General features: G+C 31.7%; 2 protein-coding genes across 2 annotated transcripts in view; both read right to left on the minus strand.

The window, feature by feature from the left end:
* The window catches only part of LOC143067842 (uncharacterized), a 97,929-nt gene extending 88,762 nt beyond the window's left edge, over positions 1-9,167 (minus strand). The window contains exons 1-7 of the mRNA XM_076241423.1: positions 8,897-9,167; positions 7,448-7,531; positions 6,635-6,882; positions 4,273-4,592; positions 2,222-2,523; positions 1,461-1,663; positions 36-219 (exon numbers count right to left, since the gene is read on the minus strand). Of these exons, the coding sequence (XP_076097538.1) occupies positions 36-219; positions 1,461-1,663; positions 2,222-2,523; positions 4,273-4,592; positions 6,635-6,882; positions 7,448-7,531; positions 8,897-9,140 (1,585 nt within the window). The 5' untranslated portion in view covers positions 9,141-9,167. The remainder of the gene's footprint in view (positions 1-35; positions 220-1,460; positions 1,664-2,221; positions 2,524-4,272; positions 4,593-6,634; positions 6,883-7,447; positions 7,532-8,896) is intronic.
* A 4,297-nt stretch (positions 9,168-13,464) lies between these two features.
* The window catches only part of LOC143066249 (IgGFc-binding protein-like), a 35,470-nt gene continuing 24,971 nt past the window's right edge, over positions 13,465-23,963 (minus strand). The window contains exons 17-23 of the mRNA XM_076239240.1: positions 21,913-21,957; positions 19,311-19,535; positions 18,930-18,938; positions 17,484-17,534; positions 16,204-16,428; positions 15,273-15,281; positions 13,465-13,469 (exon numbers count right to left, since the gene is read on the minus strand). Coding sequence (XP_076095355.1) covers positions 13,465-13,469; positions 15,273-15,281; positions 16,204-16,428; positions 17,484-17,534; positions 18,930-18,938; positions 19,311-19,535; positions 21,913-21,957 — 569 coding nt within the window. The remainder of the gene's footprint in view (positions 13,470-15,272; positions 15,282-16,203; positions 16,429-17,483; positions 17,535-18,929; positions 18,939-19,310; positions 19,536-21,912; positions 21,958-23,963) is intronic.

Raw genomic sequence — 23,963 nt, forward strand, 5'->3', positions numbered from 1 at the left:
AGAAAACATATAAGCATTATCTAAATTATGTTTACCTTCACACTTTTCCCGACCATCTCCACGATAATTAGCTTTGCATTCACATTCATAATTGCCCTTTTTGACAACGCACCATCCATTTTCATGACATCCTTCATTTTTCCAAATTTCTTCCATCTCACCACCTGGCATACACTTCTCTTCAAGTGAACAGTCGTTTTCACGTCTGATAGCACCAATCTACAGTACAAAAAAAAAAAAGAAACAAGTTAAAAACGAAAAGTTATTTTAGTATAGCATCAACCGTGTTTCATCCAGAATGTTTGACTCACCATTTAGAGATGAAGACAAAATAAGAGAACAAGCTGCGGGCGGAAAACTTGGCCTTAGTACTTGCCACAGTAATATTTTTATGGATTAATTTGGTAGACCTGCTTTCCGTCATCTCTCCATCTTATAGAATTAAGCTACATTAACAATTTTATAAATTTAAGTTGAATCATAAGTATGATCAAGTTGATTCGTATATCATTCTTTTATCAAAAATATAAAAGAATTACATTTTCAATAGGGATTTTTTTTTCTTGATGATTAGGTTGAACTTTCAGAAGGAACATTTTGGAAAGTACTGAACTCTTTTTATGATAAGAACTAACATTTCATTTGATATCATCATTCAAAGTTTAATAAATGTAAGGAATCTCATGGCATTCCAAACAAATTAAAACTAAAAGTTATTTTAAGAGATGTCGTATCATATGCAAATAAAAAAGCGGCTAAGCACATCTATGTAAATATATGTTTCTATTGTAAAAGAGATTATACACATAGTAATGTAGCTATTGTAGCAATACACATGCATATATGGAGGAGTTTTCAAATGTTAAAGCTCAATACTGATATAATATCATTTTGTAAACATGATAATTTAGTTTGAAATACAATTACAATTATCAAATAAGATTGTGATGGATAAATGTGTGATTTTACATTACCATATCATGATCTGCTTACACTTCTGTAGTACATATGATCACCTCCATATTGCATATTGATGTAAATTATAAAGTAGTGGGAAGCTTATCTTGATCGAATGCCTATTCGTCAATAGGGCTTATTTACCATAGATAAAAACAATTTCTCACGATTCGGCATATTATGAAATAAACAAGAATGTTAACCAGACAAATAAATGGTGTATTCGAGGAAAAAATTACATTCTAGATTTTTATTCAGAATGCTGACATATACAAAGGTTTCAACAACCTCAGTTAAAGTTAACCATAAAGCTTTTCAACTGTTTCGGTTTGTAAACATTCTTGGCTTTCACATATTCTGCAAAGAGTGTTGATAAATGTAAGCGCAGACAAGTGCTTTGGACGAATGAAATTCATTATAAGTTATTTTCCTTTTTTACACTCATGAATAACGTTTCCATCTGTTGAATAGGAGATGTTTGTTAAAGAAGCAAACAAAACTACCTTATAGTACTCATTATCATCAGCAATACATCCACACTGACTTTCCAGGACACATTTCTTGTCATCTAAATAATAACCATCGTCACATACACAGCCTTCAACAGCTGGTAAATCACAATCTTCATCAGTTGGGTTTTTGTTTTCACAGGTTGCTGGACACTTTGAGCTGAACTTGTATGTTGAATGTTCATCGCACTTCATTGCTACAAACATTAAAAACATATCGTACAAATCTTTCAAAGAGAAATTATTATCACGAATGTAATATCATATTCCAAAACATTTACCAGAAAAACTTATGACATTATGGCAACCTTTAATGTAATATATCGTAAGTGAGATGTTCTTTCTTGACGTAACATAACAGTTCGTTAAGTGTTAAGCAGCACGTGAAAGAAGTGTTTTTTTTTTCAAAATGCTATATTTAGATAAGAAATAACACTGCTATATGTATCAATTATACATGTAACAATTCAATAGGATATTCCGGTAGTGTGGGTGCTTTTTATCTAAATGCCGTCTCATGTTTGTTAGTCTAAATGTAAAATACAAGGTATCTGCAATGACACTAATCTCTTCCGTACCCTAATATTCAGTCAAAGGATTCATGTTTGTTGTTGACATTATACGAGAATACTTCCGTCAACATTTACAAAGCAACTGCCAAAATGGGGATTTAAATGTTTAAATGTTTAAATAGAGACAATCAAGCAGTTACAAAATCAAAATTATAATATCAATGAAGTTACACTAGTACTTACGACAGAGATCTGAATTTCGCCACATTTGATAATTAAAGTTATTCTTCCTACAATGTTGTGCCAGTGCATCTAAGGCAAGACAAAGTGCCTCTTTCTGATATGGACCTCCTAAGTTCATACAAACATCTACAACGCATGCATCATACAACTCCTTTGCCATTTTTTTATCGGCATTTATACAATCAGCAAACGGTGTCACTAGCTCTTGTCTGTCTGGATTCAACATTCCACAATACTCATCACTTTCTAACAATGTATTTTGTTCTTCAGTACATTCTTTTATCGGCTGTGATACTGGACATCTATTAAAGATAACGTTAAAACATTTCATACAGCTTATATCGTCAGACAGGCATGAATAATTTGAGGATAGGTTATCATATTACATATCTAGTCTAAAGTCCATGTTTTGCTAGGAATGATGAGAAATAAATCCCGTTCAGGGATAACAATTTTGCCTTATATAATATAGAATTGTCTTATTATTCATTGTAATATAACATAAGAAACATACTCGTAACTTATATAATACTTTTAACAACCATACATGTGCATTTCTTGATTTTGGATATTTCAGTTTCACTCTATTTTAAACTACCAGAGGATATTTAAGGTTTGTTAACTTATCTTTAATTTTATTTTGACAGCGATGTTTCTTTATGTCCATCTTACGGCTTGTTTTGTACATATATTAAGTGATACTTTACATTTGAATAAACGAACACTGCTCATAATTATTTTTTTTATGTAAACTAAATTATATGTTTTTTCTTATAAATCTTCCAAGAATATTAGGTTATTCGTGTGGATCCCTGATTAGTACTAGCATATAACATTGACATATAGAATATAAAGTTTGCAAAATTGCTTGCTGATTATGACGGTTAGAGGAACATAGATATTTTCTTTTCATACCAGATAGGTTGATAATATGTCAATTTATATTATTTAAGTAAACACCTCAAATTACGAAAATCATTTTACTTTTAAAGCTTACCGGCAACATACCTAATCAGAGAATATATGTTTATCAAAATATGCTGTCTAAGGTCTGAAACTATTTTTAATGTTAAATTTAGCATAGAAACGTTAGATTTTGTCAAAGAAGTTGAATGCTACTGTTTGGACCGAATTTCATTGAAGATTCCGGGAGCAGATAATTTTTTAATCTTATTACTCGCATATCAATTATGGATATTAATCATTAATGAGCCCATTATGATTTATTCATGTTAATAATTTATCCGATTGGTTAAGTCTTAGTATTTAATGTGGTAACTTTAACGGATATAACTACTATGCAATTGTATTCTTTAGTCACAAATCTAGTGGGTTCGACGTCTTAAAGGTTATTTATTTGATTACAAATGATAATGTTACTGTTTAATGAAGGAAACTAGAACAGAAATAAAATACCTTATTTTCAGGCTTGTTTTTAAGTATTCGTATTGCAATCTGATAAAGTCATCCTAATTATAGTTTTATCTACTTCCAAAAATCTGTCTGTTTGAACCCGTCCTTGTTCTTTAACTACGACATACTTACTATAAACCAAACTTGATTTTCAACTAATTAACCAATAATTGATAGTGGTATTGAGGAGGAAGAAAAAAGAATTGCTAACTAGTGTACTAATGAAATACACATGAAATAACTCCTGGAAGACTTCCAGGATCGCTTCATAGAGGAAGGTTTAGCATTAGTATACAGAATGTGGCATGTACGATTGGAATTAGTATCGGCCTCGACCGGGACTTTTTTTAATAATTGTTAATATTTAATTCATTTTTGTTGAAACAAAAGTGTCTTGAATGGCGTAATTTTTAAACATCACCATTATCCTACATTATATAATAACATTAATGGTACCAATGTGCCTGCACCAGATGCACATTTCAACAATACATGTCTCTTCAGTGATGCTCGTGGCCAAAATATTTGACATCCAAAGCTTATATAAAAGATGAAAATTAAGAAACTATAATTGCTTGAGCAATACCTTATTCTCGGAAAGGAAAAGTAAATTGTACAAAAATAAATGTATTCCTTACTCTTCAAGTTCTTCTCCGGTATCATCAATCACTTCCCATTCTTGGCCCCATAGAACATCTCTTTGTCTTTTAGGTACATTTGAAATATCAGTTCCATTTCTAAGCATAAACTGGTTACTGTCAGTACAATCACCACATATACCCTCTGCGTACTGTGAGTAGTTCTTAGGGACATCAAGTTCTATTCTTGACTTCCCATCCCATAAAACACGTATGTCACATTCTTCTGAATATATTTCTAGCTCTCGAGTTTCTTTTCGAATGTTTATTCCACAATTGTCGATGCTGTAAGCTAATGATGAAACTTCCAAGTCATCAACCTTAAAAGATTAGTTTTAAAGATAGTAAAACAAGAAATTCGGTGACAAATTTGATTCAAAAACAAACATTAACTAGAGGCTCTAAAGAGCCTGTGTCGCTCACCTTGGTCTATGTGAATACTAAACAAAGGACACAGATGGATTCAAGACAAAATTGTGGTTTGGTGATGGTGATGTGTTTGTAGATCTTACTTTACTGAACATTCTTGCTGCTTACAATTATCTCTATCTATAATGAACTTGACCCAGTAGTTACAGTGGAAAATGTTAGTAAAATTTTACAAATTTTGTGAAAATTGTTAAAAAAATGACTGTATAAAGGGCAATAACTCCTTAGGGGTCAATAGACCATTTTGGTCATGTTGACTTCTTTTTAGGTCTTACTTTGCTGTACATTATTGCTGTTTACAGTTTATCTCTATCTATAATAATATTCAAGATAATAACCAAAAAAAAGCAAAATTTCCTTAAAATTACCAATTCAGGGGCAGCAACCCAACAACAGGTTGTCTGATTCATTTGAAAATTTCAGGGCATACAGATCTTGACCCGATAAAATTTTTTACCCATGTCAGATTTGCTGTAAATGCTTTGGTTTTTGAGTTATAAGCCAAAAACTGCATTTTACCCCTATGTTCTATTTTTAGGCGTGGCGGCCATCTTGGTTAGTTGGCCACATTTTTGAAACTAAACACCCCAATGATGATTGTGGCCAAGTCTGGATTAATTTGGCCCAGTAGTTTCAGAGAAGAAGATTTTTGTAAAAGATTACTAAGATTTACGAAAAATGGTTAAACATTGACTATAAAGGGCAATAACTCCTAAAGGGGTCAACTGACCATTTCGGTCATGTTGACTTATTTGTAAATCTTACTTTGCTGAACATTATTGCTGTTTACAGTTTATCTCTATCTATAATAATATTCAAGATAATAACCAAAAACAGTAAAATTTCCTTAAAATTACCAATTCAGGGGCAGCAACCCAACAACAAGTTGTCAGATTCATCTGAAAATTTCAGGGCAGATAGATTTTGACCTGATGAACAATTTTACTCACGTCAAATTTGCTCTAAATGCTTTGGTTTTTGAGTTATAAGCCAAAAACTGCATTTTACCCCATGTTCTATTTTTAGCCATGGCGGCCATCTTGGTTAGTTGACCGGGTCACCGGACACATTTTTTAAACTAAATACCCCAATGATGATTGTGGCCAAGTTTGGTTAAATTTGGCCCAGTAGTTTCAGAGGAGAAGATTTTTCTAAAAGATGACTAAGATTTACGAAAAATGGTTAAAAATTAACTATAAAGGGCAATAACTCCTAAAGGGGTCAATTGACCATTTCGGTCATGTTGACTTATTTGTGAATCTTACTTTGCTGAACATTATTGTTGTTTACAGTTTATCTCTATCTATAATAATATTCAAGATAATAACCAAAAACAGTAAAATTTCCTTAAAATTACCAATTCAGGGGCAGCAACCCAACAACGGGTTGTCCGATTCATCTGAAAATTTCAGGGCAGATAGATCTTGAGCTAATGAATGATTTTACCCCGTCAGATTTGCTCTAAATGCTTTGGTTTTTGAGTTATAAGCCAAAAACTGCATTTTACCCCTATGTTCTATTTTTAGCCATGGCGGCCATCTTGGTTGGTTGACCGGGTCACTGGACATATTTTTTAAACTAGATACCCCAATGATGATTGTGGCCAAGTTTGGTTAAATTTGGCCCAGTAGTTTCAGAGGAGAAGATTTTTGTAAAAGTTAACGCAGGACGACGACGACGGACGCCGGACGCCAAGTGATGAGAAAAGCTCACTTGGCCTTTCGGCCAGGTGAGCTAAAAACGGCTTTACAAAATATTGCTAATAATTTTTGAAAGTCTAATTAGCTCAGTGACGAACAATGAATTAATTTACTTGAAGGGATTATAACGACCGGTGATTGCACGTAATTATATGAAATGACTTGTAATTAAAATGAAACATAATACATAAAATCATAAAGAAGATATCAAGTTATTAATAATAAATACCAACCTTGAATACACCATCTTTCATTATTCTAATTTTTTCGCCACATATTGTAACATCCGCCATTTTTGTGTAGGAAACCGAAGTTTTTGTTCCTCTTCTTTCATTCTTGACTTCAATGTTCCATTTACACTTTTCGTATGGAAATTCCTCCGTAGACCTTGAAAACGTGTATTTACATATTCCTTGGATATCTGATTTTGTATTTTTAAAATCGTAATAATGGACATCACCAGATCCAGTACAACGACAACCTGCAATAAAATTTTGAAAAAAATAAAAATTCTGTATAATGTCCTCTTGTAATAAACAAAAAGCTCTTAATATATTCAAGTGTGTTTACGTCAATTTGGTAGGTTTGAGTAATTCTCATGACGGATATTCCAGAAAAAGGGATCGGGTAAACAATTAACATAGAAATGAAGGCAAATTTCTAAATGATGACAAATTTCTTCATAATTGTTATTTTTGTTTTATGTTAAACATTTTATTAACGTGTTACCATATGAAAAAGAATATTTATGATAATATCATTACAAGTGATCTACGTACATATACGTAGATATGTATCGTTCAACAATCCTGAGTACCCCAGTAGACCATGGAGTACATGATATCGAAAACACATCAGTGATAACGCATTTTAAGTTCTCTAGAGTCGTGGGTAGCGATGCCCAAGTAAATATTAAAAAAGTCCGGCGATATGTGTTGTTTTTGAAAACGTATCATTAACAAACGGAAATCAAAAGAAATCAAAGAAAGATACTAAGTCGGGCATACCATTTTATAACATCTTAGCAATTTATATTTCTTACTTACCTGAACCACTCTTTTTTCTTTTATTTCTCCTTTCTTTTCTTAACCTTCTTAACCTTCTCTTTCGATCTTTCCTGTTCTTTCCAACTAAAATATATCAATGCTCACAAAAACATGACCACAAAAAGTCTGTATTTCAAAAAGCATAGGTAAATGATATTTATTTAGAGCTCAGTCTGCAAAACGTAACTTATATAAAATAGTATGTAGAGTGGGGTGCTCATTTTCGCCACATCTTACCATGTTTTCTACAGTTTATGTTCAGGTCTAAATGTTTTTGAAGTATACTAATATTTCTATATGAAGATAACTTCAAATGCAAAATATACTTAAGCTTGAAAACCGGTTTGTTTTAAGAAAATCATCTGAAAAGTTAGATTAAAGGGTGTTTGAAATTTCCGGATGTTTTGTCAATGGGGGACACATATTCGCCGTTTTTACACATCTATTTAAAACCAAATAACCGAAGCTTTTAACAATTTTTATCAAATCAATTGCATTATAGATGAATAGCAGACATTTCAAAGGTATAAAGAATTCAAAATTAGGGCATTCAGTCAAATATTTACTTAGAAATACTTCTTTGAAATCGTGTTTTTTATTCAGGAAATTGTCCGAAAATCGTTGTCCGTTTTTCGATCATTTTCGGTAGGAGCCGCAATATGTCTCAGTTTAAAAAAATATTATATTTGTTATAAAAATATAATTTACGGGTACATTTCTTCCATTTCAGCCATCCTTTGAAGTTTTTACACCTCATAATCCTTAAACGGCGAAATTGTGTCCCCGGCGAAAATGAGCACCCCACTCTAGCTGTTTTATATGTATATTTTTATCTTATTTGTGAGAAGTGTTAGATTTGATTTGTTTTTAAGTGTTTTGACGCCACCTTTAAGCACTGCATTTAGGCTATTTCATGGGGGTCAGTTTTTATTGGTGGAGGAAACCGGACTGCCTAGAGAAAAACACCGACCTTCGATAGGAAAACTGACAATCGTAATCAATTAAGTTGGAGTCGAGTGCACCTGCGGGGTTCGAACTAATAACATCAGTGTTGAATGGCTAGTGATTACAGTAGTTAATACTTATACCATTAGAGAAGTGTTAGAAAAAATTCAACCGCTTCACCGAAATTCAAAAATTCATATTTCCACAAGCAAGAAAACGCTGGCATCTGTGGAATATATACAATAAAGTACCAAACAAATCATACACAGCAGTAATACAGCCGTTACCATTTCCGTTTAAGAGGGATCAAACATTATGTTCTTCCAACGGAATGAAAGTTCTATAAAGAGAGAAGTAAAACAAAGTATATATGCCAAAATACTGACCTGACAAAATCAAACGCCTAAGAGAGGTTTATCAGACAGAAAATTTAATATTAAACGATATAATACATGATTTTAATCTATTTTTGTAATAATATCTAAGACCTTAAAGGGAACTTACCACATGTATATTTGACCGCAAGATATTTAGATGTTTTTGGACATGGATCACCAAAAAATGCTTTGTTTGCTTTTAGCCCACATCGCTTCCTCCCATCACACTTCTTCTGGACAATTGCCTCGGCATCCTCTTTCTTACAACCTGTTGTTTGAGCGCTTCCGTCATTACATGTATCTTTGTCAGCTCGACCATAAAATGCACTTAAGATTTTAATACGCCTTCTGCCTCTACATCTCAGAACCATTCTCTTTTTATAACAGGCAATTCTAATTTTTTCTAAAAACAAATAGTTTGATTTAAACAAAAAAGTTTTTAGTAAACTCTGCCTTCCTGATATAATAACATTAAGAATAATAGTAAAATTTATTCATTCATTTGGAATGATAACCCTGACAAGATAAATCGGGATCGTCTATGTCAGGAATACTTCCAAGGGGCATAAAAATGATTAATTTGAGAATTTTTATACAAGGGTTAAAACTTACTTGGGTTAGAAGATTATTTAAGTGAAAATCTAAATGGATTAAATTATTTACCTCCACCCAAAAAATAAATTTTACAGAGTTGGCTTATTTTCGAATTATCAAAAAATTAAAAAACAAATTTCGGGATGAAGTTTTTCATGCCTGGAAAACTATCTCAAAACTCAGACATCTATTTTATTTTGAAGAAGTCATTTCTACATCTATATAGCATAACGAACATATTTAAATTGATAATGTCAGTGTTTACGATTAAAATGGGCACATCATGTGGTATGGACTGTAAATGACCTGTTAGATGAACATGGAAATAAATTAACGTATGAAAATTTTGAAATTATGTTTACTTTCAAACCCATGTTTCTACAGTTTTATGGACTTATATTAGCACTGAAAAAGTGGCTACAAGACATTGGAATCAACACTGTAAGAGAAAAAAACATCAGGCTACTAAACCTTTTAACATTTATATTTTCTTCAAGCTGGGGTCACACATTCACGATTTTTACTGCCGTCCTTGACATGACCATTCCCGATTAAAATTTGTCAAAAGTCTAATCAAGATCATGCGAATCGTAAATGGAAATTCAATTTTAATTAAAATAAAAAAATTAAAACGAATAATTTAATCACGACAACAATCAGATATTGTTCAGGAAGCGTCGACATTCAACCGTTTCCAAGCGAATTTATCCCGATAATCCCGTTCTCAATCCGCTTCAAATCCAATTTGTATCTTTATCCTGGTAAAATTCGACCGAGTTTGTCACGACTGAGTCTCGATTCTACCGAATGTTATCCGACAGAGATCAGACAGTGACAAACTGCGAACCGACGCTGACGGAAGTTATCCGTTCGAAATTTGTCGGCATACTCGGGATGATCGGGTACTGTCGGAACGTAATCCTCTCACGGTCCGCTCTATTGCATTGCAAACGGTTTTGTATGGTCTCAGTCGTATTGTATTCTGTAATTGTCGGGACTCTGACGTGGGTATCATTGACGAATTTCGTATTAATAACGGGACTGTTCCGGAACGGTTTCGGCAACAACAGTTTGCAATCAACAAGATCTGGATGCAATCTGAACTCAATCGGCTGAAAAACAGCAATGAAAAATTTCTCCAGATCATTCCCGTTCCACAGGACACCGTCCGGAATACACAGAACATCGTTAGGATTTTGATCCGATACAGCAGAATCTGTCACGACATAGGCACGATTCTAATCCGACTACACAAAATCGGCTGAGTTTCCCCGAATGTTACGGGACGCACATAACTGTCGGCGTGCTTCGTCGAACTATTCGGACCTTTCCCGACCCGTAGGAATCTGTTACGAACTTAAACGACTGCATTCAGATAATGATAGGACATTCCAGATAATTAAGGATAGTATTCCGACTTTTTTACATTTCGTGTCGTATCGCTGTCCGATCTCAAACGGGAGCAATAATCGTCAATGTGTGAACCCCGCATCAAGTCCAAAAGGGGCTCAAAGGACATGTATACTATTTTAAATCAAGGAATTTTAACTACAGATTTAGTAGCAAAAAAAAAAAATGAGAAGGTATTCTTAACAAAGTTGTAGAAAATTGGAAAAAATACACTTATGTGTTACCAAGGTTTCAAAAAACACTAGGTTATGTTGGTGTCAATATAGAATTATTCATTATATTCTAGGGACAAATGCTTTACTTTTTTAAATGAAGCTGGTTAATTGTAATTTGTGTACATTTTGCAAGGAAGAGCATCAAACTATAGCACATTTACTTTGGGTTGTCATATTGTAGCCGACATTTGGAACAATCTAAATTCATGGATTTTCGATAAGAAAACTTCACTTTAGAGAAACAGGTTTCTCCAAAATACCTAAGTGTGGAAGAACACAACTTTTACTGTAACCCCTGGACTAACGTTATTAATCAGATATAAACATGTTTGTATATGAGCATTTGAAATTGTTTGTATACTGTTAAACCATGCCATATGTATGCTCATATATTTCTTGCACTACTATTACTATATTAATGAAAATGTTGTCACTATACTTAACCCATAGATTTCTAAGTGTTTGTTCACAGAATGCTTATTATACTTATTTATTTGACTTGCTTGCTTATTGTGCCACAAGATACATATATGTTGATACTTGTAAATTCATGAAAAAAAAAGAATAAAAAAAAAGAATAATAGGCCCATTATCGTAGTGAAAACTAATTAAGCATTATATAACCAAAAACCATACAATGACTCTTATTTGCATCAATCTAACCGATATGATTTGATTAATCATTTCGCCAAAAAATACACCTCCCAGATAGGTTTTTATACCCTCTGGAATTCCGATATCGACGATACCGATGATCGAATCATAATCAAATAAATACTCAAAAACTACAAACACAAATTCAAGCAGGTACATCCCTAAGTATTCAAATTTTACGTTAAAGGCAGCAATATTCAAAAAGTTTGGAGAAATGTTTAACAAATGTATCACAAAATCGTGCTGATGAATAGTACCATGCTTCCATTGTGTTCCACAAGAAACTTGTTATTTAAGGTAAGGTCACACAGCACTTTGTTGATGTATAGAAGTGCATTGAATAGTGTCTTAAAATTCAAATCACGAAAACCCATCATGAAAATCAAATGGCAAAATCAAAGGTTCCAACACATCAAACGAATGGATAACAACTGTGTTATTCCTGGCTCGGTGCATGTTTTGTCTTCTGTAGACAATGGTGATTTAAACCTGTTTTTATAGCAAGCTAACCTCTTGTATGACCGTCGCTAGAAATTACATTATATTGACAACGAAGTGTGAACAAAACAAACAGACATAATAGGTTAAGATGTCAAGAATTGGTGTTATAACAAAAACGGTACTAAATTTTCGGCATTAGATGCGCATGTCGACCATTAATGTCTCTTCAGAGATGCTCATGGCCAGCATAATTGAAAAATCAAAGCTTATTAAAAGGATGAATAGCAATGTAAAGCAGTCAACATTGCGTTATAACCTTAATCACTATACAAACAAACAAATATTTAAGTAAATACACTAAAAGACATAAAGACAAAGTTGTATCATATTTGGAATGCAAGGTCAAATGTGTTGGATATTTCATGAAGCCAGCTAGGTACCAACAGTTATTGATTTGAAAACTGTTGTCCAGAAAAAAAGGTATACAACTTCTAACATGTTCAATGACGTAGTGTCATAAGTTTACGGCATCATTCTAGTATTCAATATTTCTCGGGTACTGGCATGGAAATAAGGACATTTAAACACTAATACTGTAGAAAATGAACTGGACATAATTTTAAGTAGTTAAGTAATGTATCTCCGTACTACATAGCTCTGATTCCTTGTTTTCAATTTTCATTTTTTAGGTTTTGGTTTTACTAGCCTTTCAACGTTTGTATAAGGTTTGATTATCAAATTATGTTGGCCTCCTAATTCACTGAGACACTTCAATTTTCAAAATCTGGTCAGTTAAACTGATAACTAAAATATTTTAGTTTAATGCGCAAATATGTGATATCATCTTTGCATTAAATTCATTGTATATCAACAAAACATGAAAACTTAAAGTTATATTCGACCGCCTTTGTAACTATGTATGCATTTAAAATATTCGTATACGAAATTAATTTACTGAGTTCTTTGGTATTTAGTTTAACAAGTTTGTTATTACCAAGAAGGCAATTGTTTATGTAAAACGAACTGAGAAGGAGTTCGACGGTGATTTTTTTACATGCAAAAATAGCACGAGCGCAGCCACTGGAAGCAACATGTTGACATTTTTGATTCACCCATGTTGAGTCATATTTGCATTATCGTCTTCAAATACATTTAATTACTTGCGTGCAACATATTGAGAGAAAAAATAAATATTAAAACATACATTATGTAAGTGAAAGTGCATTTGATGAATCATTTTCTTAACTTCACAAAGTTTTATAAAGTCTATGTAAGAATACCTCTATTTTTTCTTGTTTTTTTCCCTTGGTTTTTACCTGAAACCAAACAAAAAGATTAACTTCATTGTTAAAGTTCGACGTAAGCTATACTAATCTAAAGATCAATCTGCAAAATGTACAAGATATTTATAATTAAAAATCAAACGTTGATGAGATCTTACTAATTTTTCCAGCTAGTTTCAATGCATTTTCAAAGAGGGCCAATATTGCAAATTGTTTTTTTTTTCAGTTTGACAAATGTGAATAATGGTCTTTTCATAATAATAATAACTTAAATATGTTTATCTAATAAAGATATATGTTTGTTGAAAATAACTTAGTCAACAACTGTGGTGCCAAATGTAGTTAAATTTTCTTTAGCAGCAATTTGGTACAAATTTCAATTGACTTTAAGTCATCAAAACATCTATATTTACCAAATTTCGACAAGTAAATGTGATATTTGAAACATAACTCATCTCGATGTCAGTTTGAAAAATCTTTTATTGAAAAGCAATGTACTCGATAAGATATGATAATGTTGATATTTTGAAAAGTAAAATGTTTATCTTCGAAAATCAATTCAAATTTGAATACCGTGGTCAAAGTCGTTTACTGAGTCGAGAACATAAAAGTAAGATACATAAAAAAGTAAAAGCAAAAGTACAGAATCAGTTAAAAAAAGTCAATACACCTGAAAACAATTAAACGCACATCTCGATCAACCTTAACAAACAAATGTTAACAACTTTTATACGCATGGCTAGGTACTGGAATTGTCGGAAGAAAATGATGTGTTATTGCTGGTGGTTTTCGCAAGTTTATTTTTTTTTATAGTTCCGTTATATTGATGAAATTAAAAACAGTTCTTCATCTGAAGTATTACAACCTTAGTCATGACTAAAAGAATCTGACAGCAATCGTATTAGAGTCTAATTGACATTTGCAGCGACGTGACTTCTAACGGTCAACTTAAAAAAAAGATTTCTTAGTTACTTAATAACTTTTTTACAGTGTGAAAACATTTTTTTTTTTTTAGAAAAGTTCGTTCATGGATTAATACAAATTTCAATCTACGACGAGGTATTTGCTATAACAGACCGAATTTTGAGTATTTTTTTTTTACAGCCAACAAAAATCCATATTTAGCAAAGATTTGAAAATAAAAATGTGGTATAATTGCCAATGAGACACAATTTTAAAGTCTTTCACAGTTAGCATCATATATTAATATAACGAGCTTGAATATCTTTAAGATTTTTTGTCGCGGAAAGCCAGAACGCAACTAACCTACCGGGATATATATTTCTACGACCGCGTTGAATGGAACTTTGATTGGCGAAACCATATGGCTACAATTAAGCTAGCTGATTTAGGAGTACGTAACGTAGTAAACATTTAAAACAAGGGTAAAACTATTAGGCACCGAAAACTTTGTTGCGGGGCCATTAAAATGAGTGCAGTTGAACAATGAGTGACTGAATCTTGATAAGAAGGTCACAATGAAAACATCCCTACTGGAAAGACATCTTCAATTATTGTAAAGGACAAATTATTTTTCGTATCTGGACATCAATTATATTTTTGTACTTGAAATTTCTTTTAACTTACTATGAAACAGACATAGTAACTAAGTATCTCTGTTTATAAAGATAAAACTGTCATAAAGTAAGGTACATCTTTCAACTAAGTTAAGATATATATGGCTTAATGTAACAGACGCCATTATTAAAGTTGACAAACGTGATTCAATCAATAAAAACTCCGGACATACGGTATTAGACTCCTGTATGACAAACAAGTACATAATGGTTAAAATCAAAAGGGATGAAAACTAGATAATTTTAGAATGACTTATTATTTCAATTGATAACATTTCCATCAATTATTAGGTTCTAACAAAATAAATGGGTTGAAAGAAAAAGCTTACCTTTACAACCTACAGTTAAAAAATAATAAGTCACATATAAACTTGTAGTAAAGTATTGAAACCATAATATAGCAAAATAACACATTTATAGATTTCACCTTAATCACTTCACAAACAAGACAGTACAAGTACATATGTCGGAGTTTACGCTTTCTTATTAAAAACATACACATATAACCTTCGAAAATTCATTTTATAAGTCGATACTATATTCAAAACATATATTTATATTAATCTGTCTTTCTATAAACTATTAGAAATTTCATTGATTAAAACGAGCATGTGGAAACAGTGTATTGTTGATATTAATTAAGTGAACTTGGTCATATAAAACACAGCAGTCATAGGAAGAATAACGTTTCTTAATAAAAAAAGACAAAACGGTGTTGTTCCTCAATTTACTATTCATCGTAATCAAACATAACTATCAAGCTTATCCGACAAATATTAGAAAGAAGATGTGGTATGATTGCAAATGAGACAACTTTCCACAAGAGACCAAATGATACAGACATTAACAAATATAGGTCATTGTACGACCTTCAACAATGAGCAAAGCCCATACCGCATGTTCAGCTGTAAAAGGCCTCAAAATGATGAAATGTATAACAATTCAAACGAGAACAATATAACAACAGCTGCTAATTCTTCATCATAAAATGTATGCATTAAATCACCAAGTTAGATAGTTGTGAAGATATATTCGTAGCAAATTTGAAAACATGACAATCTGACCTTTGGATTGTTGTTTGATTTGTGACTAGACATGATAAAATTGAGAATGAAAATGGGGAATGTGTCAAAGGAACAACAACCTGACCAAAGAGCAGACAATAGCCGAAGGCCATCAATGGGTCCTCAATGCTGCAAGAAACCCCTGCACCCATTGACGTGCTTCATACATTTACACATTCTTATAACTAATACTTACCTTTAGTACGATATGTGACTTTAAAATTTCCAGAACATTTATTTCTTACGATAATTGCAACCTTCTTTCTTCTCAATTTGTAATCTTTCTTTTTACATGAACCTTCCAAAAGCTCAACTTTTACAACTCTCTTAAGATCTGGTTCTAGAATTCGACAAGATTTCCACTTTTTCGTTTCAGCTGTACATTTTACCGTTATGTCTTTTTCACAAGGTTCAGGAGGATCTGTAAATTAATGTGACTTTAGTTTACTGTTGGTCATATTTTTTTAAAGAATTAAAAAAAGACCTCTACAAAATATGAGGGAATAACATAAACTCTGAAGGGAGAGAGAACATGTGCTTTTACATCACATATACAAACAAGATATAATGCAAAGATCATTTCAAATGACAAAGAGTTTTAAATTGAGGTCCTTGCCTATACAACCATTTTATATGAACAAGTGTTTCACAAACAAAGGCAGAAGTGAGCAAACATTTGTGATTTTAATTATGAATACAGAATAATTCACAAAATAAGAATCTTAACAGTGACGACAATATTATTAAACTTAGTTTATTATTGTTTGTGTGATTTGTGATTAGGGTTATAATATATTTTAGACTGAAAGTAATTTCAAGATACATTTGTAGTATTACGTATATGTGTTTAAACAAACCAGAAGGTACGTTAAATTCATTATAAAAATCCTTGAATTTGAGTATTATTAGCGAACAACGGAAAATCCAACTTTATTACAAAAGCATTAAGAAAGCTGTATGATTTATTTTTATACAAAATTTTCATTAAAACAATGCATTATCGAATCGTTTTTGCTTCCTAATACAGTATTCGCGGGTGTATACTTTCGCTATTTTCATTGATTAAGGTATACGGAATATTTGGGTGGTATTTTTTTTTTGCGGATTCAAAACTTTTATCATTACCTTTGCAAGTACACTTAAAAATTGGCGGAATTAACTTTGGCGATTATTTTCTATCTGCGAAATAAGCGAACCCGCTGTACGGTATACAAAAGAATTTTACCTTTTACAAAACAATATAAGATAAATAAGAATCAAGAAGCCCGAGCTCTTTGACATAAACAGAACACTATTATTTTCAATTAACATATTTGAACAGCTCTTTTTGCATGGACGCATCTATCATATATAAAGGTTGCAATTATCAGATTTTTATATCTTATATGGTAGTTATCCCATGTTTTGTATTAGAATGTTAAAAGATTTTTATACCATTATATTGAACCATGAATATGTACAGAAATATATACATACCTGGTTTAAATCCTAATGCTACAGGTTCAGGTACAGGCTCTGGTGAGTTTTCTGTAAATTTTTAAAATTTAAAGAACAGTAAGTAAAATGTATAACATGACAAAAAGGTAATTCCTAAAATAATTGATCTCTACTTCTCACAACAATTGATTGTTAACATCAGACAAAAAAGCTATTTTTATCATAGAAGATATCTATCAATAAGAATCATAAAGAAGGTGTAAACTTTATCTAACAGGACAATATTTAAATAAATATTTTGGTTTTAATAGGGATTTCTATAATTCTATTTATATCGACAAATTTTACAAAAAAAATTTATTCTTTGGGGAAATGTTTATCAATTTCCCCAATGCAAATGGTGGGTTTAACCTGGTTTTATTGCTAGCCATAACTCCTGCTTATATTGCAAAATATTGCAAAACTGACTTCGTAGCAGGAATAAAGTACAAACATAAGCAAAAACACTTAGCACAACAAACCGCATAAATAGAAAATAGAATAATACGTCACAACATCATAATAGATGTTTTTAAGACAAAAAGTTCATACATTAAAATAAATTTCAATCTACAATGAGTTATTTTTTTATTATAGAAAATAGAGTACAGCCCAAACATCAAGGTCAATCAATACAGTTTACGAACTGGATGCTCTTTATTATATATGGGACGTATTTGAGAAGAGAAATATGATAAAATTGCTTATGAAACAAATATTCGCCAACAGTAGCAAGTTATGTTAATGTAATAACATAGCTCGCAAAGGCAACCAATTTCTTGATCTTGACCATTTTCGAGATTTCTCGTATTGAAAATCAAGTATAATTTGTAATAATAAATATAAAGTTAGTAAATTTCTCCCAACTGAGTTTTAAGAAGGCTTAATGGCGAATCCCAAAAGCCAAAAATGTATGATAGCTAGTATAGGAGTACGAAACAAAGTAATGATTTTAACGAAACGGTGTACAGTTGCAAAAATGAATGGCTGAGCCTAGATAAGAAGGTCACAAAAAAGACAAATCACCAGAGGATAGGAATGTTAACTTTACAACTATTTAAGGATAAAATATTGTTGATATTATATTATAAATACTATCTGCAGTTGCAATTTCTTTTTAAATAATATGAAACTGTCATAGTAATATACATTTTTCTGCTTATATAGATAATTCTGACATGTAGCGACTACATCTTCTAACTAAGTAAAGCTTAGTTGGGCTTATTGTAACAGACCATATCCCTTATTTGAAAAATGTGTTTCAAGCAATATAACTGGATGCCTCAAAAAACTCAAATCAAACAAACACGTACAAATATCTTAAAATCCCAAAAAATTTAAGCTGATAATGTTAAAATGCAGGACTTTTTAAACCAATTGAAAACACGTTGATAACTATTCCCTTCTTTGTAAGATATTTTATTAGTTTCTAAAGTTATAGCTTACCTCCACAGTCTGCAAACAAAAATGATAAGACACTTTTCAACTGATAAAACACATAAAAATAATAAAACATATGTTAACTGATAAGACACATGCTAACTGATAAATACAAGTTAACTGATAAGACACATGCTTACTGATAAATACAAGTTAACTAATAAGACACATGTTAACTGATAAGAAACGTTTTAACTGATAAGACACTGTTAACTGATAAGACACATGAACAAAATCATAACCAGTATAGTTTGATAACATCGATAATTAAGTTGAAAATCCTTAAATCTTAATAGGAGGTTGCTTGATTTGAAAAAAAACCCAATACCTTGACAATTGAACTGTTACTTGATAAGTGACTATAACAATCTTATAACTAATATTTACCTTTAACACGATATGTGACTCTAAATTTTCCAGAACATTTATTTCTAACTATAAAATCATTCTTCGACATTCTTAATCTGTATTCTGTATTTTTACATGAGCCTTTCAAAAGCTCAATATCTGCAACTTCCTTAAGATCTGATGCTTCAACTTTACAAGATTTCCACTTTCTCGTTTCAGCTGTACAGTCAACTGTTACGTCTTTTGTACAAGCTGCAGGACGAGCTGTAAATTAAGGTGACATTAGTTTACTGATGTTTAAATTTCGTTAATTGTTAAAATTAAAAGGATTCTGGAACAACACGTAGAATGAAATTCAAAACAGTGTGGCTGTGGCCATTGATTGACACATTAAATTCATCCATTGACTGGGACAATTTAGGTGAACGTTTGTATGTAACGACCACTGCTCACTATGTACCTTTTAAAGACACTTAAACTATGGGGTCACCAAAGGTTCTCAACACCTTAATAAAGTAATTCGAAAAATTAATCAGAAATAACACGATTTTTTTTATTTATATCAGTTATATAAATCAAAACATAAAGGGTATTCCTGATTAATTTTTCGAATTATTTTATAATTAAAGGCGTTAAGAGATCTTTGGTGACCCCACAGTTTAAATGTCTATCGTAGGTACGTCGTGAACAGTGGTCGTTACAGACAGACGTTCACGTAAATTGTCCCAGTCAATGGATGAATTTAATCTGTCAATCAATGGCCACAGCCACACTGTTTTGAATTTCATTCTATTCTGAAAGGAAAGAGAACGTGTTTTTCTACATAACATATATAAACAAGATAGAATGCAAAGATCATTTAAAAGGACATCTAGTCTTAAATTGAGATAATTGTCGAACATTTCATATGCACAAGTGTTTTAGTTAATTGAATTAGGAAAAACCAAAGCAATTGATTAGCAAACATTTGTGGTTTTATATCATAACACATATCCAAAATTAAAATCTGACCAGTGACACAGAGTACACATATAAATGCATCATAATGTTTCTTGATAAATAAACAAATTTTATTATTATTGTTTGAGTAATTTGTGACAAAAGCGGCATAACATACCCAAGGCTTAAAATGATTTCAAATTATATTTCTAATATAACAAATGTGTGTTATATGAATATAAATGAACGTCAAATTTTTGTTTAAAGTTACTTATTTTTTTAGCGGATGACAGAAAATCCACACTTATTGCAAAAACATTCACAAAGCTATCTGGTTTGTGCTAAGGTATTGACAAAGCTTAATGTTTATATTCAAAAATGTTTTTCAATAAAATAATGCATTACTGAGGAGTTTTTTTCGTTTGATTAAGAAAAATTTTACCAAGCAAAATCAAAATAAAAATAATACAGAAATGTATTTTCCCGCGTTTCGGAGTATAACGGGAAAATGTTGTCTAAAAGGAACGTTATATAAGAACGGTATATTTTTTGGCGGGTTTTTGTTATGTGTAGTTGTACACGTGGTTACGTGGACCAATCATTTGGATTGTGTCAATAAGTATTCTTATGTTAATGAGGTGAAAGCGGGGTTTTAATTTTCTTGTGTTTGAAAATCATTCTAGCAGCAGACGTTCAACACTAAACTTCAATGTTTCATAATATTTGATATTGTATATTATTTTGATGTTTTTTCTTGTGATGGAGTTTGGCATCAATGTCCCGAGGCGTGCCTTGCACTTGCTCCGAACACAGGTTTCCATATCAATTTTCTTTATTAAAGTTTTTTGATGTTTTTTCCTGGGCGGCGAGGTTACGTTAAAGACGGATATATATACATACATACATTACATACATACATACATACATACATACATACATACATACAAAGAAATATGGGCTCTTATTGATTCAGAGTAAACTTTCAGATGTTTATTCTTTATGTGTACCTCATTTGGAATGTATTTGAATATTTCATATATGTCATGATTTATAATATAAAATATACATTAAACGCCGGCTCTGTTAGTCTGCATGGTTAAATGCATTGCTTTGTGTTTGTTATTATTGTAGTGTAGTTAAGACATCCGAATTTCGAGCTATTTGAAAAGTAAATAAAAAACTATTTTCCCAACTATATACTTATAATAAGCATATCTAAAAAGCAGTTTCCACACAATGTATCAACACATTTATCGATTATTGATGTTGTAATGATCCGATTGGTATGTCTATATTTATAGACTATCGTTGATTATCTCAAAGAGATTAATTTTCTCGCTTGAGCCGGTAGGGGCGAAAGTGAGAAAAGCAATTGAGTTGAGATGACGAATGATAATCTATTTATCGCTATTTTATCTATGACGAGGTTGGGGTTTTTTAATGTTAATTTCATTTACAACGGCACGTGCTTCCTTGGTTTCTAGCGGTAATTTTCATTTTACTCGACTCCGCTGAGAATGAAATTATCAGACATTAAGATTTAAGAGAAATTTTGTAAAAATAACGATAATGGTAGCTATTCCATTTTGCTTCCATTAATTAGTATGTTGAATGATATTGCTAAAGGATTAATACTCTAGTAAACACATTTATATATAAAAGAAACGCTGCATATTCAGAATGTTAAGAAATATATACATACGTGGTTCCTTTTCATTTGGTGATAACACAGGTCCTTGTGAAATTCCTGGAAAAGTTGGCAAAGTTATATAACAGTAAGTAAAAGATAAAACGAAACAAAAATGAAGATAACCCTCAACACTATTGTGTTTTACTGCTCATAAAAATGAACACGAGAGAAAACAACTTTTTTTTATTTCTACATGAACCTCATAAAAGCTTGATATCTGTAACTTTCGTAAGATCTAATGCTTCATCTTTACAAGATTTCCCCTTTCACGTTTCAGCTGTACATTCAACTGGCATGTCTTTTTTTACAAGATGCCGGAAGAGCCGTAAAATTGCTCGACATTGATTTTGAGATATTCAAATGTCGTTAAACGAACCAAACAGAGAAAATCAAGGCCTCAGCAAAAAACCAGAGGGAGTTGCATGAATTTCGAAACGCACAATATCAAAATAAGAATATAAATGTAAAGTCCAGCTTCAATTAGATGACATCTAAAACTGTAACGAATAAATGCGGCGCGGCATGATATTTGGAAAGCAATGTAAAACATGATCATTATTTAAGGAAGCCAGCGAAGGACAAATATTGGTTGAATACTAATGCTCAGGAGAAAAAAAAACAGATGAAAACATCCTAGCAGATTTCATAAAGTATCGTCCTAATAACATTAACGGTACCAATTTTCCTGCACCAGATGCGCATTTCGACAATACATGTCTCTTCAGTGATGCTCGTGGCCAAAATATTTGAAATCCAAAGCCTATATAAAAGATGAAGAGCTATAATCCAAAAGGTCCAAAAAGTATAGCCAAATCCGTGAAAGGAATCAGATCTTTGCGTGAGGGAGATTCATTCCTCAATTCATAATAATTTCTAACATTTTGTAACAACAAATTTTAATAACACAAAAAATCCGTATTTTCATGCCAGTACCGAAGTACTGGCTACTGGGCTGGTGATACCCTCGGGGACTAACAGTCCACCAGCAGAGGCATCGACCCAGTGGTAGTAATAACATTAACGGTACCAATTTTCCTGCACCAGATGCGCATTTCGACAATACATGTCTCTTCATTGATGCTCTTGGCCAAAATATTTGAAATCCAACGCTTATATAAAAGATTAAAAGATGAAGAGCTATAAGTAAAAAAAAATCGCATCGGCAATTAACTAATCAAATGACAAACCCGAAAGCTCAAACAAATTAAACAAATAGAAAAAAAACTATCGTATTCCTGACTTGGCACAAATATGTTCTTAAGTAGAAAACTAAATTGAACATGGTGTGATAGCTAAATAAACCTCTCACTTGCATGACAGTTGCATGTAATTCCATTACATTGACAAAAAGTGTGAACAAAACAATCACACATGAATTCGCGGTCTATGTGGTATAGCCTTTGCTCATTGTTGAAGGCAGTACGATGACCTTTAGTTTTTAATTAATGTGCCATTTGGTCACTTGTAAAGAATTGCTTTATTGAAAATCATACTACATCTTCTTTTATAAAAAAATGTCAAAATGTCAAAAAATAGGAGTACAGCAGTCAACATTGTGTTATAATCTTAATCATTATCAAAAACAACAATTATGTCAACGTGGAAAAAAATGTCATAAACTGAGAATGCAATATAATATTTAAAACCCTCATCCAAATTTTGTAATGAACTTATGGATATTTCAAATACAATTCTGAAACAAAAACTAAAGTCATTCTTAATAAAGTAATGTATCTACGTATGGCATAGCTTTTATTTCTGACCGATTTTTAGATTTTTGGTTTTGTATGTGTTATCAATTTTTTTCTTTTTTACCTTCTTCTTTTTCATCTGTTTTGCCATTTGCACATGAAAAAGTGTTACGACAGGATAATTTGTTCATTAAAAGTTTTCTGTTTATCTTTACCAAAGAGCGCACTTAACTAACAGAAGCAATCTAATATATGATATAGGATAAACTGATAATGGATGATCTTTTCCCAAAGAGTTCCTTGACGGTAGGTGCTTACATTGAAGATACTTATCTATAACAAGGTACACCCTTTTAAGTTGCAAGTTTTTCG

Source organism: Mytilus galloprovincialis, chromosome 3, assembly GCF_965363235.1.
Source record: "Mytilus galloprovincialis chromosome 3, xbMytGall1.hap1.1, whole genome shotgun sequence".
NCBI lineage: Eukaryota > Metazoa > Mollusca > Bivalvia > Mytilida > Mytilidae > Mytilus > Mytilus galloprovincialis.